The sequence below is a fragment of the Tiliqua scincoides genome, chromosome 7 (assembly GCF_035046505.1).
Source record: "Tiliqua scincoides isolate rTilSci1 chromosome 7, rTilSci1.hap2, whole genome shotgun sequence".
Classification (NCBI taxonomy): Eukaryota; Metazoa; Chordata; class Lepidosauria; order Squamata; family Scincidae; genus Tiliqua; species Tiliqua scincoides.
Window position 1 is genome coordinate 12,906,173 of NC_089827.1, and position 19,316 is coordinate 12,925,488.

A 19,316-nucleotide genomic window follows, 5' to 3' on the forward strand; every position below is an offset into this window, starting at 1 on the left:
AAATAATAATAATGGCCAGAAAATAAATGCAGTGAATATCTCCCCAAGAGCAATTGATGAAATTCTGCATCAAATGGTATGTAATATGATGGCATTATTCCTAAAAGCCATGATTTCCAGAATTTTGGTCACTAGGGTGTCGTCGTCCCCCTTGAGGATGTCCCATTGGCCTGTTTTGAGTTAAGGCAGTGATTCTCAAACTTTTAACACTGGGACCCACTTTTTAGAATGACAATCTGTCTGGGAACCCCGGAAGTGATATCATGGCTGGAAGTGACATCATCAAGCAAAATAAAATAATTTTAAATAATTAAATTAAAGAAAAACAAATAAATAAGGGGAAGCCAGTCCTGTTTCACCAAGTGAATTTTCTCTGTAGCCTACCTGCATTAACACCCCCCGCACACACAAAAAAATATCAGTGAGATTTTCAGCCCTCCCCGGTGCCCAGTTCAGTGCAAGTTCTCATAAGTGTAAGTTATTGAGAGTAAGTGCAAGTCTAAAAACAAATAAAAATTCATCTTACCAGCTGAAGCCTCTGTTTCATTCTTTGGGAGCATTTGTTATTTATTTTTTTTCCTTCTGGAGCATTTCTTGAGCATTTCTTGAGCTCCACTTTCATCAGATGGGGACTATGCAGCCAGCCTTGCATTTCCCCTTCGCCTGACTTGACCAAGAGCCAAGGCATGTTTGCTTACTCGCGAGTAAATGTGACCATATGGCTTACTTTTGCTTTCCATAGGGCTCAATACATTCATCTTGCTTGGAGGGAGGGACATCCTTCTTGGGTTTTTTGGGGGGCTGCTTTCATCGGATAGGAACCATTCTGGTGTTGTTGGATTCCTCTCAACCTTCTCTTTCCAATGGAGTAAGGCAAGTTCGCCTACTCATGAGTAAACATGCAATATGGCTTGGTTTCACTTTCCATGGGGCTCCATGCATTTTTTGGTTTCCAGTTTTTTGGCCATAACTTTTGATGGAAAGGAGATATTTCACTCTGGTTTTTTCCCCCCATTGCATTATAAATTCCACATCCAACGGTATATAGCATGATGGAGTTATTCATAACCTCCACGATGTTAGCAATGTTGGGTCATTTGTGGAGTCACCCCCCCAAGGCTGGTACCTGGGGCGGATCACCCCCTGCCCCTCGCTAGCTACGCCACTAGTATGACTTCAAAAGATGGCAATAACTTGGTTTTACTTTACATATGGATAGCTAGGAACAGAATGGCTTGATCCATATCATAATGGTGGTGACTGTCATAGCTATCATAATGGTGATAGTTTATAATCTAATCTTACAACAATTTTGTTATTGTTGTTCAGAAATTGTCCCATACCCCCAAGGGGGGTGGATACTCCTAGTTAATAATCCCTGCTATAACAGTTGCAATCTGTGGTCCTTTTGTCATTGCAGTGTTTGATCCAGAGGCATCTTCATTTGCCTCCTTTTGCAAACAGAGATCTTCTTTATTTAAAAGGAGGGGGGTGCATCATCTGACCAATAAGTCAACTGCCAAGTTGCACTTGGGCATAGCATTTTATATTTCCTTGCTGAAGGGAGAATGCTCGAGTCTCTAGTTCCCATACTGTCCTTTTAAAAATTGCAGCCTATGTCTTTGACAACAGTAGGCTGTCTAAGGAATGCAGCACTTTCACCTTTAACTGTGATGGAATCTTTCCCCCTTCCTATTTGAGGAGCTAAACTTATCAGTTACCACTTTGCTAAAACCGAGTAAGTGCGCCAGTTGTAAACAAAACTGGGGACCACATTCATCCCTCGCGCAATTCCTCCCAAACCCCTGAGCTCAGCATCCGGGATGAATTTGGCCTTCTCTCAAGTGGGGTCTAGAATTTAAAGTTGTTAACAGGGGTGCACTTGCAAAACAAGGGCTGAATCGAAGGGCTTGCTACTCTCAAGTTGCTGAAACTTTCAAGTTTCTCAGGCTTATCTCTACTGCTGTGACATCCACACTAGATTGTATGGGGCACTTCATTTAACAATGCAGAGATGGTGCCTGAGCGCAGAATTTCATTGGGCTCAACATGCACTTCTTTTGGTTTGCCTGCTATTTATATACCCTTCTTTTACATACCCTTCCAAGAAATGGAAAGGCCAAACCCCAACTTGCTTGACATGGCAAGTAGAATAGTGAACTTGCAGAGGGAGAGCTGGGTTCGTGCCTGCTGGCATTCGACAGATCCTGTGGAAGTACAAAGGCTTCTCCGTGCAGAAAACAGGGTCTCGGATTGCACACGCACAGACTCAACACCTGCATCATTTGTATGTATGCGTGTACTTAGGGCCCACTTACAAAGCCTTTTAAATGTGTATAATTGAGAGGTTGGGCCAGCAGGTACAATTTGGACCTTCCTCCATGCATTCACTGTATATCGCAGTAGTGTAGCTAGGGGGGCAAAATGATAAATAGTGCAGGTGCTGCAATGCACATGTAAGCAGCCTCTTCCACTCACTGTTGAAGCCATTCTGGGTAGTGATGGCAACACACAGCTGCTCACAGAACCAAATGGTGTCCTGTGTGTTACCTTCGCTGCCTGGAATTGCTCTGATGGCGAGTTGGAGGAGCTACTTGCACAGTGTGTTGCGGCAGCTGTGGTACTTACTGTTTTGCGCCCCCTCCAGCTATGCTACTGGTACATGCCATATTGCATAAAGGTGCCATCACACACCGGTATGCTCCATTGCATACTGATGAGCTAATTGGATTGTTTCTTATGCAGGAGTATTGCAATACAGGTTGCGTATCCCTTATCCAAAATGATTGGGACCAGAAGTGTTTTGGATTTGGATTTTTTTTGCCAGATTGTGGAATATTTGCATATACATAACATCTTTGGGATGGGACCCAACTCTAAACATGAAATTCATTTATGTCTTATATAACATATGAGGCTGGGAGGGTCTTTCTCCCCTGGGGATGCTGAATAAACAGCAACCCCAGGCGTCTGTTGTGCACCTGTGCTTTGACTGTGACCCACCACATGAGGTCAAGTGAGGAATTTCCCACTTGTGGCATTATATCGGTGCTCAAATTTGGAGCATTTCAGATTAGGGATGCTCAACTGAATATCCAGACTAATAAGGGATGCTTCTCAAGGTACTGATTGCTTCCACTCTCTGAGAACAACCATTTATCAAACCGGGTCCACTGTCCCTAACATACTCAGAAAGCCCAATCCTATCCAACTTTTCAGCACTGATGCGGCCATACCAACTGGACATGCACTGCTTCCTGCAGTGGCGGGGGGGGGGCAGTCATGGAGGTCTTCTCAAGGAAAAGGAACATTTGTTTCTTTATCTTGGGGCTGCATTGCGACTGTATTGGTGCTGGAAAGTCGGATAGGATTGGGCTCAGAGAGAAAGACTGCTTAAAGAAAGTGCGGGGGTGGTGGTTTTGCCACTGCTGATATTTTGATGCTGGCTTCAAAAGGAAATCCAGGCATCAATTGTTGGTTCCCATGCATTGTGGAGGTTGGATTTTAATATCTCACAGCAGTGAGGAAAACAGATGTGTGAGTGAATTCTGCACACCCTCTCTTGCTTCTGGTACGATGTTGTACATATTCCCCTTGGACAGAGACATGGGTACCACGTGCTAGGCCAGCTGGCTTCCAAGCAGTCAATTCTAGAGATATTGGCCTGGGTTAGTCCTGGGATTTTCCCGATAAATTGTGGCTGTTTTCTGCACATGGTTTGCACACAATTAGTCTGTCACTATAGCAAGCAAACAATGTTCCATGGAATTATGAATCATGAGCACTGGCTTTAAAACAGAAACCAGTACATAAGGGTTCAATTATGCGGGAGGGAAAAAAAAACCTGAAGCATAAACAGAATGAGCCTTTGATTGGAATAAACATAATTACTGATGAACCACCAAAATCTTTATGAATGTTCAAAATGCTCTGTGTAACAACAAGACGTACTTTACTATCATCTTCCCATACATACTGAGGAATAATTTTGGAAGCCCAAACTAGACCGGAACATGAAGATTTTATGAGTCTGTATGAGTCTGTATGTGAGTAAACATGCAGACCACAGAAGGAATCAGGCTGGCTGCTGAATCCATTAACCCATCACCAATTGAGGATCTGGCCCCTGTGCTGCCCTGAGCCAGGACCACAAAGTGCCACCAACCCATGCTATCCCACCCCCCCACTCGGGGTGCCTGGAGGCCTTCTGAGGGCCAGAGAGACCTCGTGTGGCCTCCCCACCCCCAGAAGCTCTTCTGAGGTCTCCAGAAGGCCTAAAAATGACTGGAAATGACTTTTTAGGCTCTTCAGGGGCCTCTGAAGGCCTGGGAGGCCATAGGCGACCTCCCAGCCCTCAATAGGCTTTGGAAAGGCCTGGGGGGGACAGGTTGCGGGGAGGGGGTTGCAATGGTGACCGAGTAGGTGACACCCCAGGGTATTTGCCCCCCTGACTCCCCCCTAGGTACACCAGTGTCCATCACCATGTGTTCCATCAAAGTTTAGTGAATTTTTGGGACTTGTATTTTTGGAAGCTAAAAACAAAACAAAGCCCCACTGCACTCCCCACAATGGCCTGCAAAGTTAAGCTGCAAACCAAACTTCACTTGCTCAGCCTTCTCTCAGAGTGCAGGGAGATTATTTATGCTGGAGAACATAAAGAAAATTACCCCAAACCCTAAAATCCTTTACAGATAAAAACTACATGTGTAAGTGAATGTACATGGGAAGAAGATTATAGTGGCAAAACCTATTCCTGATCTGCATAGGTTCACCAGAGAGTGTCTAGTCATTTGTAGTCATTCTAGTCATTGTAGACTGAATATTTGTAGGCAAAGTGGAGGCAAAATCAAAGTGGGAGGCTCTGCTGCAAACCTTCTGCACATGCATTCATTTCAGGCACTATATATGAATGCAAAGGGTCACTGCAGACCTTAAAATGAAAGCATAAAGGCTGGCCACAGAGCCTGCTACTCTGATGCTGCCCCTGCACCTATGCAAATTTATCTTACACAGAATATTTCCATACAGTCCTAGGTACATACAGACTGGATATGTATAGGCTCTGTATGCTTGGTTGAAGACTTCCTGCGGATTCCCTGTTCATGCACACAGACCCAGGCATGTATTTTGTACATGTGCCACACAGATACCGTAGCAAGTGCACAGAGGTTGAGGGCAGGGCTTGCCTCTGTGATTCCTCTCCCTCTGGCTACTGTATGTATGGTTGTTGTCTGATTGCTTAAAACAGATTTGTAAAGGGCCACTCACTAGGTGGCCATTAACTCACTAGTCCACTAGGAAATGCCTTCTCTGGTTGTATTTGGAAGGATGACTGAGGCTTATTCTTCAGTGGGACACTCCCTATCAGGCCCTGAATATCTGAATTGGGTCCAACATGGGATCTGAGTCTGAGGAGCAGCACTCACACCATTGCTTTACCTGCGCATGTAATCCAGGGTAACCAAGAAGTCAACTTAATGCAGTTGTCAAAACTAGTCAATAGGGGATGTGATGCAGAATCACAAAGAGAGGGTGCACAGAGGGTGCATGCCCTTTCAATGCGCCCGTGTACCTGTGTGGCGTGGAAACTCATGCCTCTCCTGCCTGGAAACTATACATATATTTGAAATATACACACTTCGCAACAGTCTGGGTCTTCTCAGACTTTGTCAAACGCACTAACCCAGTTATTTTCAACCACTATGCCACTGCACAATAGTGTGCCTGAATGGTTCAGAGGTGTGCCGCAAGAGTTTAGTGTTTGAAAATAGCTGAAACACTCTTCTGGGTTCTCCGGCTCTGTTTCTGGGGCAACTGTCTAAAAGAAAAGAATTGTCTATCCCTCTTCCTCTGCTGGCTCTTTAAGTGGTTGCGATGGGTGGGGCAAGAGCAGGGTGTGTGTTCCCTGATAGCGCTGCAGCGATCATGGTGCCGTGGGGACCCTGGAGCCTTTTCAACATGCCTGGGGAGTTGTGAAGCCTCCTAGAGGGTCCCAGGTGGCCTTTGAGCCTCCCTGTTGCAGCAGTGAGATCTGATCGGAGCTTACTGCAGCAGCCGCGAGGCTCGCAGTGGGGGCTTCAAGCCTCTAGGACCCTCCGGGAGGCTTCACAACCACCCCCTAGGAACGTTTAAATGCTCCTGAGTTCCTGCAGTGCTATGATCACTGTGGCACCGTTGGGGCATCCATTCCTGGGCCACTCTCCTTAAGAGAGAATGGCCCACTTCCGGTTCCTGTGGTGGGTTGTGACTACAAAGCAATGAGCTGCTACAGTTCCCCTTCTCCTCTTTGGCTCCTGTTTTGAAGCAAAAAGCAGTAAGCACCCTCTTATGCCCTGACCCTAAGAACTGCAGTGCAGAATATGCTACCTTCAAAACAGACAACCTACTCAACTGCTTCTACCCAGGAAGACAGAAACGGCCTGTGTTAATCTGAACCATCCTTATGGGCTTCTTCAAGAAATGGGTCCTGAGTCCTAGGTCTCACAGCAGTAATCTAACACCCAAAAAGTGCTGTTTTAATGCATGTGAGAGGGTGTGCACCAAGAGATGTGAGAGGGGCGGCGGCCAGGAAGAGGGCCTTCTCGGTGGTGGCCCCCGAACTTTGGAATATCCTCCTCCTAGATTTGAGAACTGCTTCCTTGTTGCTAATATTTCAGCGTGGACTGAAGACCTTTTTATTTCAAAAAGCTTTTAACTGTTGACAGACTGGCTGGCTTTTCTTTCTCCTTTTATATTAGACTCCACGGGGTTTGTTTTAGTTTTTTAATTATTTGAAAATTGTTTTTATTATTGTTTTTAATTGTTAATTTTGTATTTTTAATTGTTGTAGGCCGCCATGTGTGCCCATACGGCAAAAAGGCGGGATATAAATTAATATTAATAATAATAATAATAATAATAATAATAATAATAATAATAATGTGCTAGAACTGTAGGGGCCTTCGCAGCAGTCTTTCCAACAGGACCATAATGATAATAGCGCCAGTGTAAAATGACCCCTTCAAGTACTATTTGAAACAGTTAATAATAGTCATTATTATCAGGTGTGCAGAAAACATTCTTTCACCTTGGCTATCTTGTGTGTTCTTAGTCCTTTTAGCGAGTATATATTTTTTTAAAGAACATCAACTGAAATTCCAGATCAGCGTGGACGTGTAAATAAGACCATGGCTCTCGGATGCCAGCATACCTGGCGAATGGGTAGGAGTTGTTCATGTCCGAGCCAAGAATCTAGAATATGTTTAATCCTGATGTGAGTCAAATTCCAGGCTGCTGAAAGAGCTGTTTTAAGCGCATGGTTTGAATAATGAACTGCACTTGATGGTTTTGGTCATTAAGGCTGCAATCCTCAACACCCTTTCCTGGGAGGAAGCCCCATTGCCCACAGTAGGACTTACTTCTGAGCAGACACGCATTGGATTGTGTTCTAAAACAGATTTGTAAAGGCATGTATCTGTGCCTCACAGGCTGATTGGAATGGTGTTTACTTGGAAGCAAATTCCACTCCTTTCAATGGGGCTTACTTCTCAGGATGTATACAGGGGATTGCAGCTGGCTTTCTCAAAACAGAAATAAATGTTAAGTACCAGGGATTATGGGCAACCCTGTGTAGGAGTCTTCGAGGGAACACACACAAGAGGCCCTTTCTCTCTGCCTCACCCTTTTTAGGAGGCAGGCATAATCTGACTGGCTGTGATCAGGGATTCTTCAAGGCAAAGATCCATTAACTACAACCATGGCAGTATTTTCCCTGATTCCGAAAGGCCACTTGTGGGTGTAGGGAGAGGCTGTGCTTGGGGAAGGAACAAGAAAGCACTGGAAAAACAGAGGCTAGGGTGTAAATTCAAATGTATATACTTGTGCATAAACTCCACAGGCATTAGCGGAGTATTTGTACATGCAGGGATGATTAGGCACGGGTCCCAGATTCTTCCACTAACAAGAGTTTTGCAGTGTTGCTCTTAACGTACATGCAGAAACACAAACGAACACAAAGCACCCTTATGTGTTCTGCACTGTTATTTTATTTTGCAGTTCTTTTGTTTTTCGTTCAAAGGCTTTCCCCCTTGAGTCATGCAAGATCATATCTGTTTTAGATTTCCACTTTTGAAATGCATGTTTCAAGCATTCGTATTGTAAACGATGAGCTTCAGCTAGAAGGTAAACATGTAAATAAACTAATTATTCTACTGATTTTTGAAGCCCCTTTGGCATCAGGGGTTCATATATCATTGCAGTAACGCCTTGGTATCCACAGGGGGTTGTTTCCACGCAGCCCCCCTGGTGATAGCGATATCGGCGGATGCAGGGGTCCCCTTTTAGAAATGTTTTAAAAATTAAAAACTGCACCCTTTGCATGGCTCCAGGGCAACCTTCTGTGCTCCTGTAAGCCTTCTCCTGTAAGGGGGGGGGATTGCACAACCCCCTCCCTTGGCCCTGGTTCACTCCATAATGCATCGCACAACCAGAAGTTTCACGATCGCAACCTGTAAGTGGGTTGTGATCACCACTTTTTTTTTTTTACTTTCTACGAGCCGTGGGGAGCCCAGAAGTAGGCTCTGTGGGATTCCCCACAGCCCCAGACCCTGGCAGCTGGTAAGTTTTGTTTAAAAAAACAACAAAAACCTTTCCCCTGCAGCAGCACAATCCTCAGGATCTGTGTTGCTGCCTTCCCCCTACCCCTTAAAGGGAAAGGGGCAGTGGTTCTCCAGCTGGTGGATCGTGACCCACCAGTTTGAGAACTACTGCACTAGCCTATGATAAAAGCAGATAAGGTGGTAAAATTGGACTGTACCACTTCACACTGAAGGTGTAGCTTTGGTGTACGTGTGGCAAGTTTAAATTGTCACCCCCTCCCCACTAAAAAATCATGCGCCCAGAAAGCCAATATGTCAGAAAGAAGACAATGCTTGAACACTTCCCCTTGACTTCTAGCTTGCGATGTGCAGAGAGGCTTTTTCTTTTATTTATCTAGGGGAGAATTCCGTCATGGGGTCTGGGCAGACTAAGGTCTAAATCAGTATTCTGGAGTGCATGGAAGCCTTCTCTTTTCTCCACACTGGAGATTCTTTCCCTGCAGCAGTCCAACTACAAGTTCTGACAGGCTCAAGTAGTGGGACTCTAGCAACAAGATGGAGTTCAAATGAGACAAATGTTAAGTCGTGCATGTAGGAACACGTAATCAGAGGTATACATACAGAAAGGGAGGAAGCCTGGATTGGGGTCAAACAGATCTAGGTGCTGAATCCTAACAAAATTGCACTCCCTACCGATGCAGCTGCAGCAATGGAGAGGGGTAGTTTGGAGGCGCCCAGGGCCACATCTGCTGCCCTGATGGGTCTCCTCAGATTTATGCCAAATATTTTGCTGGAGCAAGTCCAAGGGGAATAAGGGAGAAAGAATGGGACAGGGAACAAGGTTAGGGTCTTGCGCACACCAGCACTGCAGTGGGCTCTCCTCCCCTGCTCAGCTACTCCCCCCCCCCCAACATGGCATTTTTTGATGTCTGGGAAAACCTGGGTCCATGGCCAGACCTCCTGAGGTAGCATGCCAAAAGCTCCCCTATGTGCCAGCCCCTGATCCTTCCGCTCTCCAATGTTCTAGCTCAGTACTCCACATTTCTTCTTCCTCTCCATCTCCTTCTTCCTTCTCCAATTCAGGAAGTGAAAGAAAGAAGAAGAGCAGTGGAGGCAGGTGGGCAGATACAGATGGGCACATACACCCCTTCCTTAGGCTACCTCTTCAGCTGGCCTCACGGATGGGCCGGCCCTGCTTTGATCCAAGGCGGTAACCTCCTCTCTTGCCAGATGAAGAGTTTTATTTAACACAGAAGCTTGATATCATTATTATCATGATTATTTATATACTGCTTTTCAACCAGAGCGGCACACAAAATTGCTTTGTTCTCTAAGGGCTGCTCTTCATGGGACCTTTCTATATTGTAATTCAGTCTATGTGCCAAGTCTGTGCACACCCTGCTTTTAGGCTATTTAGGATAAAACAAAATTAGTTTTAACAAAGTAAAACACAGAAGTTTGATATCATTATTATTACTGTTCGGCAGCAGGAAAGGTTGGTTCCCTGGCAGATCTCCCCCCAAACTGAGCTCCAGTCAGCTATGCCTGCCCAGAAATCTGGGCACAGTGGCTGCTGGGGTAACGGAACCCAGCAGCAGCGGGATGGAGCTCAGTTTGGGAGATATTGGTGGCAGGGAAGGACGGCTCCCCATGCAATGGTAAGCATCATTCATGCAGTGGAGGGAAAAGGCAGGGTGCTGGATCCAGCCCGCAGGACAGGGTCTGGAGAGCCCTGAGTTATGGGGAGAGGCAAACAAATGGGCAGTGAAGTTCAGCCTCATCACAATCACTGCAGTGAGAACAATTCATGAGCTAAAACAATATATTCCCCTTTTGGGATGTCTTTGTCTTTTGGGCTTCTGACTGCTAGCATCTTTTGTGCTAGAGGTGCCTCTGCTCAAAGTTGCTTGAAGCTTATTTATCTGCAGCCCTGGACACTCAAAACGCAGCCCACCTTTGTATCTCCAACCTCACACTATAGAATGGAGGTGCATACCCTTATGAGCACTTTAAAAAAAAATTGCTGAAGCCATTTGAAGAGCTGCTTACAGGGCAGATTCCTTATCCCTTGTCTAATCATTCACCTTCCAAGACTGATTTAGCTTTTATGTTCATGTATAGGTGTCAGCATACCATGAATGACAAGAAATACACAAGTCCCAATAAATAGCTAAAATGCTCAGAATCTGGAACAGAAGGAAGACGTAAATATTTAATGTAAAGCAACATACACACACCCTGGTTTCTAATATCCCTTTTTAGTTTTTGACTGCGAAGAGTGAATACACTCTTATAGTTTGAGTTAATCTAGCAAAATTAATAACAGTGCAATCCTAGGCATGTCTCCTCAGAAGTAAGTGGTCAATGAGGTTTACTCCCAGGATAGGGTGTATAGGACTATGGCCTTACTTACAGACCAACCTTATATTTACCTTATACCTTTTGTGATGGTAGTGACTGCTGTAAAGCAGTCAGCACCTGTTGAAAAAATGCTCCAACAGTGCACAATTTAGTGTGCTAACAGGAGCATCAGTGGGAAGGCCTCCTCCTTTCGCCTCCTCCCCCTGTCATTGGTGGTTTCCCCGCTTGCCAGAGCAGGTAAAATGAAAGAGAGGAAGAAGGGGTGGCAGGAGGGAGGAACAGAGGAGGGGAGGGAATGAAACATTTCTGCACTACCGATATCCTAACCCGCTTCCTGGGCCCGATCCTGTGGCATGGGTCCATGTGGACCTACACCAGCAAAATAGCTATTGTGGTTTGAGTAGACCTACCCACACTGCAGAGGCTTACCTCCAGGAAGGGGAATTATTGTTTCCTTATCTAGAGGAGACCTTTTGACTGCCCCCCGCCCACTATAGGATGCAGCGGTCACCATTTTGGTGCCGCTATATCAACGGGTGGTGGAGGGGATAGGATTGGGATGTTCATTTCTCTATTCTCAGTCATTAAAAAAGAACAAGAATAAATAATCCATTAGCACTCTCCTTCCTAGGCCTCCCTTCTGTCCTCCTAACTGAGAAAAAAAAAAATATAGAATTTGTGCAATGTACATTGTTTCACCTGCTTCTTTCACTTTTACAGTATTTTGTAGGGGAACACGGCCAGAAAAGAGAGAACATTCTCGATCTGTGCAACTGTATTTGAAAGCCAGGCCCACGATGTTTGATAGATAAATCATGAATGGCCTTTTTGCCCACAGGCATGCAATGAAAGGGGAACCCATCTCCCTTTTTAACCACCCTGGTCATATGACAATCCTGCACAGTTCAAGGATAATGAACCCATTTTTAGGATCTTGAACATGTTGCCTTAGAGTGATTTTATGCAGTGGTGTCACTTGGAGGCCAGCGCATCACCCCCACCATAGACCTCCCAAGCAGTGGGCAGGCAACGCCCTGGGTGGTTGCTATGGTGATGCACCATTGCTCCGCCCCCACTAGTTTTTTTTGGCCATAGCTTTTGATAGAATAGAGATATTTAAACGTGGTTCGCTTCATTGCATTCTTCATGAAATTACACATCAAATTATATATAACATGATGGTGTTATTTGAAAATACTAAGAGTTAAAAAATTTTGGCCAGTGGTGGTGTAACCCCCCGCCCCATTGTGCGTCATCTGGTACAGCCTGCACCCCCTAGTGACATCACTGGTTTTATGAAGAATGATGATGCAGGGTCTGCTGAGACAAATGCCAGAACTTCACTACAAGATCTGCTTGTATGGACCTGCTTCTTCTGAAAGTTTCAGATAAGCCATCATTTATCATGGCGATGCTGTTCAAATACAGCATAATAAGGTGTTGTACGAATGAGCGATGTCAGCCATCACTCTATGATCCCTATGATTCCTGAGTGATAGCATAAGCCATGCTATCACATGTGTGGAGCGAGGGAAAATTTAGGCTGATGCATGAGAGCAGCTCTCCGTTCCCCCTTCCCCTCTTACTTGACCAGGCTGCTCCCCAACTGGTACAGAAGATGAGAGCAATGTCCCCGCCCCTTTTACATTTTTTCCCTTTGGCATGCTGAGGTATGAGTGATTTTCACATCTGTCATGCCTGCACCGATTCCATGTCCAGCTGTGTCAAGTCCTTCCGTAGGATCTTCTCACTTTACCCCAACGGATTTTGCTTTAAAAAATAGAGACAAGCGGAGCCCTCCAACTCTGAATCTGAACTCAGGGCATGCAGGGTATGGAAGAAGCTATAATTAGTAAGTCCCCAGTTCAGATCTTGTCTCTGCCATCAACACACTAAGTGATCCTGGGAAAACATTCATTCTCTCTCAACCCTAGGACCCTTGTGTGTGGGGCGGGGGGGGGGGAGAGACAGGACTGGGCTCTGATCCAAGGTTACACTGTCAGACTGGGGATTTGAACTTGGGTCTTAGCAATCCTACACCAACCAGACTAACCCCTGCACCACACTGATTCAGCATGTGGGAGAAGCACTTTTATTTCAGAGAGGGTCTATTGACTGATCCTCTTCCTAACATCCTAACTTTCTTTTGGACACTGGATCTTCGAGCATTCCCCAGGGGCTGTTTGAAGATATGTGTTCTTAGCTCAGCAGCGACTGGCCTTCTATTCCCAGTAGGATCCATCTTTTTCTGTTTAGTCATTTTGTTTGGAGCTATCTAGATTCCACCCGGTCTTGCACACACAGCTAATCCTCAGTAGGTTTAGTTGCTTTGGGAACGTCGGCTGCTGCAGAAGAATGAGCTTGAAAAATATGTTCTTCTCCCAACTCTCCAAGCCAGTGGTTCCCAAACTTTTGAGAGGCCCTGGGGTTGCTGTCCAATTTTAAAAATCCCAAGGGGTGTGTCTATAATGGTGATTGGTCAGCAGTACCTCCCCCCAAGTAGCAGCTTGTTTAATCCTTGATGTACATAGCCTAATTTGCCCTGTCAGTTTCGTGAACCACCAAAAACTGGGTCACGACCCACTGGGGAGGCCCAGACCCACAGTTTGGGAACTACTGCCCTAAGCACTCCCCTTCCCATGGCTGCCTTCAATAACCAGATAAGAAAAAAAAATTGTTTATTGACCTTTTTATACAAGCTGTTTTTATATACACTGTTCTGCATTATGTATTTTGTTTCCATGGTCTTTTCTTGACTAATACAGCCTAAAAAGAGACTTGGAGAGAGAGTGGTATAGAGGGCCCCTCCAACACCCAGGGCTGTGACACTCAGCATCATCCATGGAAGTTCCTGATCTGGAAGTAACTGCAGTGATGTGATGACGACAACACCAATTACTTCTGCATTATTGCAAGCTTGGAGTGGTTGTGTGCTCCAGACGGCTTTTTTGCAGAAAAAAATTAAAAAACAGTTGGCCGCTCAGAGCAGCTTGCAATTACTTAGAGTGCCCAAGAGAGGTGTGCAGGGGAAGGTACTGGTGCAACAAGGAGGCCTCCTCACTGCTGCATGACCTTCTCCTGCACCTCCCTCATGGACGCGGGCCACGCAGTTTCACCTGCTGCCCCCACCTTGCTGCCAAAAGTAGATCGGAGCTTTTGCCACCCTTCATGCTGTGGTATCCGGTATCCTGTAAGCCTCTCTGGCCCCCCTTTAGCTACGCCACTGGAGTCTCTTCTTAAGAGAGACTTGAAACATTAACAGCCCAGTTGTATACAGGTTTATGTGGACCTAGGTCTTGCTGTGTGCAATGAGGTTTCCCCCTAAACCTCTGCATAGGATGACAGCATTTGATTCAAGCCACTAATCCATCAGAGATTCTGAGCATCAGCTTTCAGCTTGGGAGTACCAGAGCTTTAGGAAAGGTTCTGTTGGACCAGGAACATGTTCAAGACTTTCTGATGCCTTCCAACAAGGAGTCCATGATTGATGAGGGAAGACAGTAAATGTTGCCTGCCCCAATACTGAGCTCAGCATTAAATTTACCCGTGGTGCTTGGCACCCTTGGCAGATCACATCCTGCTGCTAATTGGCCTAAAGAAAGGAACCATTTCTTCCATCTCCATCAACAGAATAAATGAAGGTCCCCCGTGCTGGGAAACTTGGTTACTAAAATGTCATAGCTTCTCCCTGCCCTGGCAAGGCATGGTGAAGTACACCAACATCCAGCTGAGAGGGCTGCAGCAAAGATGGCTTTCCCAAAGTCCAACAAGCTTTGATTGCACTACCCTTGGCCATGACATCTGCTGTATGATGCACCTTTGCCAAGAAAGGATTGCTTCCATGGTCTCCTTGACCCAGATGGGCCCCCATAACAGTTTCCATTGACCCAAATAGGTTGGAATGGCCCAAGGGTGACATTTACAACAGTGTCATAAGATCCAATAAGGCCTTTCGCCAAGCCATTTAATGATTTCTCCTTGCTTTCTTTTGGCATTTTTTAGATTGGAAAAAGGACCTATACTTTTTTGCATTCATTTGGCTTAGGCAGAGAATCAGAGTGCTCCCAGCACTGTAAGGAAAGTCACAATCTTTTGCAAAACAATTCCATCAACATCCATGTTCATACAATGGAGCCAGTACATGATTTATTCCTGTTCATTAGCAGTAAGTTCATACGCCCAATTCAGTCAGGATGGTATAGTGGTTCAGAAATTGGACTTGGACCTGGAAGATCCACATTCAAATCCCCACTTAGTCATGAAGCTTCCTGGGTGAGTTTGGGCCAGTTATTGTTTCTCACCTACCTCACAGGGTTGTTGTGAGGGCAAAAGGAAGGGAGGAGCCATGCACACCACCCTGAGGTCTTTGGAGGAAGGGTGGTATAAAAAGGTGATAAATAAATAAGCCCTCTCACATTTTCAATTAATCTGATGAAAGACATCTTCAACTGCACACTTTGCACACTTTCTTGGGAGTAAAACCCACTGAGCACAGTAGGACTTACTTCCAAGCAAACATACATCAGTAGATTAGCAGGGTCAAATTTCAGGCACGTTTACAAAGAAGTAAACCCCATGAAGTTCTGTAAGGTTTATTCCCATGTATGTGTGCATAGGACTCCAGCTCAGTGTAAGTTTTAATAAATTAATTGACTTGCCCGTATTTGCATATGAATAAACAGCAGGGAAAAAGCAATGTTTTTTTTTCCCAGGATGCCCTGTCATGTACTGGCAGACACCATCTTGGAACCAGCATTCCAGAAATGGGGGCACTTTTTAAGGTGGCACCTGTCAGCTGCACTTTTTGTAAATATTTGCATTAAAAATAATTGGTATTTTTAAAAACTGATTTGCTTTCTGAGTGGTGGGGGGTGCATTTAATAATTGAACAACAATCAAACAGTGCAGCCCTGTTCATTTCTTTTTTTAAACCCCCAATGTTTAATTATGGCCTTGCTTAAAAAAAAAAAATAAAGATTCCAACATCTTCTCACTCCACCCTCTGAAACCAGCCTTTGTGGGCAGCCTCATATTTAATGAGCAAATACACAAATACATTTTTTCCTATTTAGTCAGACAACCTGCAAAAGTTTTATTTTGGGAGAGCAAGGGAACCCGGCTCTTCTTCCACGCACAGCAGGCGTGCACAATGCAAGCTCTGCATTGCTTACACGAAAAGTTTAAGGCAATCACAGTCCTTATAATATGCATGACCGTTGCCTTTCTGCATAAAACAATATTCCACAGCTTGAAACAGCTTTTTTTGCAGCTCAAAACCCATGGCCTTTGCTGAAGTGTCATGTTCACATTCACAACAGCCCTGCGAGAGTGAGTCAGTCTTATTCCCATTTTATAGATGAGCAACTGAGGTCAAAAGGGACCTGCCTGCAAAGAGGCTCGGACCCAGTTCTTCCAGATTACTGCTTTATCCCGTGGGCCACAGGAGCAACAAGAGCCAGTAAACAGCCTCTTGAGAAAAATTCCATCAGAAAATAAATAGGAAGAAGCTGCGTTCCTGTAACAGGATATACTTCCTTTGTGGGACTCTTGGAACATGTCAGCTGCTAATATGTTCAGCAGTCTGCCAAGGTTTCTCAGCAGAGATAACTGCAATTATCTCCAGGCTGGGTATTCCAGGCTGGGCAGCAAGCAGAACCCACCCATCCCTTTAAAAGGCATCCGCTACAGAACAGAGTTATGAAACATTCTAGCAGGGTATGCGGGGGTAATTAAATGGTTAAGAGAGGGTCACCAAAAGAGATCAAGCAGCTTCCTGGGGGAGTCCCAGCACCCTGTGGGTTGATTTTCCTGATCAAAACAAGCACAGCCCCTTTCACCCCACACCACCCTGGGAACCTCAGACTTAAAGTGCAAGCCTATGCCTGTCCACTCAGAAGTAAGTCCCATTAGAGCCAATGGGGCTTACTCCCAGGTACGTGTGGATAGGATTGCAGCCTGATTCTCCTTCCACTCCTTGACATGTCAGGGTCCTCTTTGGAGGCAATCACAAGTTGAGGTTTTTTTTTTGGGGGGGTGGGTGTAAGTGGGTGGGTAGAATTCTGGATGCCCTACCTTCACCACATCATCGTTGAGGTGCTTGGGATCCCGGTTGACCAGGTCGATCTCCTTGGTGTGGACGTCATGGAACTCCTTCTCGTTGATCTCATCAGCCATGACCTTGTTGTGGGGCTTGTAGATGTTGCCTTGCTCCCTGATGGGCACCGTGTAGCCAAAGTCCTGGGCGCGGAGAGGGGAGAGAAGCGATCGTCCGGCTCAACTCCGGCTGGGCAGTCCCAGAGCCAGGAGGAGGAGACGCTGCGGCCAGGGAATGCCCCGAGGCTGCCTCCGGAGATGGATACAAAGCACCTCTCTCCACCACACCCCTCTGCACTAGGCAGAGCCCTCCATCTCCCACGCCCGCCGCCAGGGGTCCCCTCCGAGTGCCCACACAGCAGCTCTCCCGCGGGCAGGGCGCAGCCACCACCCCGCCCCTGGGCAAAGCATCCCACCCAATCGCCTCCTTACTAAGCCTCCCCCTCCTTTAGGGTCCTACTAACTAACTGCCCAAGCCTAGGCATGTCTACTCAGAAGTAAGCCCCAGTGTGTTCAATGAGCTTTACTCCCAGGAAAGTGTGGATAGTTTTGCAGCCTAAGAGTTGCAGCCTAGGCATATCTACTCAGAAGTAAGCCCCAGTGTGTTCAATGAGCTTTACTCCCAGGAAAGTGTGGATAGTTTTGCAGCCTAAGAGCTGCATCCTAGGCATGTCTACTCAGAAGTAAGCCCCAGTGTGTTCAATGAGCTTTACTCCCAGGAAAGTGTGGATAGTTTTGCAGCCTAAGAGCTGCATCCTAGGCATGTCTACTCAGAAGTAAGCCCCAGTGTATTCAATGAAATTTACTCCCAGGAAAGTGTGGATAGTTTTGCAGCCGAACAGCTGCACCCTAGGCACGTCTACTCAGAAGCAAGCCCCAGTGTGTTCAATGAAACTTACTCCCAGGAAAGTGTGGATAGCCTAGCCACACTTACTTGGGACAAAGCCCCACTACATATAAAGGGGCTTACTCCCGAGTAGACATGCCTAGGCTTGGGCTGGAACGAACACTCCCCAGCTGCTGCCCTGGAGCCGACCCCTTCGCGGGTCTGCCCGGCGCTTACGAGGTTGCCCAAAACGCGCACCGGCTGCCGCTGGGTTCACATGGATCCGGCGCGCGCTGATGCGGAATAAGGCTACAAACCTAGCTACACTTTCCTGGGAGTAAGCTCCATTGACTACAATTGGATTTACTTCTGAGTAGACACGGCTATATCGGGTTCCAAAGGCTGCAATCCTATCCACACTTTCCTGGGAGTAAGCCTCATTGACTCTAAAGGGACTTTCTTCGGAGTGGACATGCCTAGGCTTGGGCTGTAAGGCTGCACTCCTATCCACACGCACCTAGGAGTAAGTCCCGCTGACTCTAACGGGACTTACTCCAGGGTAGGCATGCATAGGATTGGGCTGTACATCCCTGTTGTTGGCAGAACAACACAAGTTACGTTGTTTGCAGAAAAAGCCCAACTTCTCCCAGTAGCAGCAGCAACACAGACCCGGTCAGTGGCTCCTCGGGGTGTCCCTGATCTCGTTGCAAGTTCGCGGCAAGCAAATTTTTTTGGGGGGGATGGGATGGGGAGAGGGAGGAAGAAGTAGCAGAGAGCTCGAAAAGCAGCGTGCAGATCCCAAGCCTATGCATGCCTACTCAGAAGTAAGTCCCATTCAAGTTAGTGGGGCTTACTCCCAGGACAGGATCGCAGCCAGAGACAGCCGATTGGCAAGCCAGCCTTCCCCGCACTTACTCTAGAGTAGCTCCACTGAGAACGCTCTCCAGCCTAGCTGCACTCTGTGCCAGGGAAAAACAAGTGCCCAGCCAGTGTGGGGAGAGGGGGATCGAATTACCCACAACACACACACAGACAAATCGCCCCCCCCATCGCCCTCGAAACAGCCTCGCCTCCACCTCTGCAAAGCAGTGGCGTAGCTGGAGGGGGGGCAAAGCACTATGCTTTGCAGGGAGCCTCACCGGAGGAGAGTGCCTCCGTTTTGCTCCCTCCACCTGGAATGGCTCCGAAGGGGGGAGGAGCCCTGCAAAATTTAGTGCTTTGCCCCCCTCTAGCTACGCCACTGCTGCCAAGGACTGGAAGGTGGAGAACAAGATAAGGGAAGAAGGGGAGGGAGGGAGGAGAGAGGGCTCCAGCAGGTACTCCACGCCAGACCCACCCATGCTGCTGGTCCTACCTCGTCGTCCACGTATTTGCTCCCAGACATGCTGCCCTGGGCTGGCTGCAGGCTGTGCGAAGCGCTGCGGCGGTCTATAGCTTAAAGGAGCTGAGGAAGGAAGATC

The 19,316-nt window shown here is 46.6% G+C and overlaps 1 protein-coding gene across 1 annotated transcript in view; it reads right to left on the bottom strand.

Annotated features, from left to right (window-relative positions):
* Positions 1-19,316, bottom strand: part of CAV1 (caveolin 1) — a 38,076-nt gene extending 18,760 nt beyond the window's left edge. The window contains exons 1-2 of the mRNA XM_066633680.1: positions 19,211-19,316; positions 17,010-17,174 (exon numbers count right to left, since the gene is read on the bottom strand). Coding sequence (XP_066489777.1) covers positions 17,010-17,174; positions 19,211-19,240 — 195 coding nt within the window. The 5' untranslated portion in view covers positions 19,241-19,316. The remainder of the gene's footprint in view (positions 1-17,009; positions 17,175-19,210) is intronic.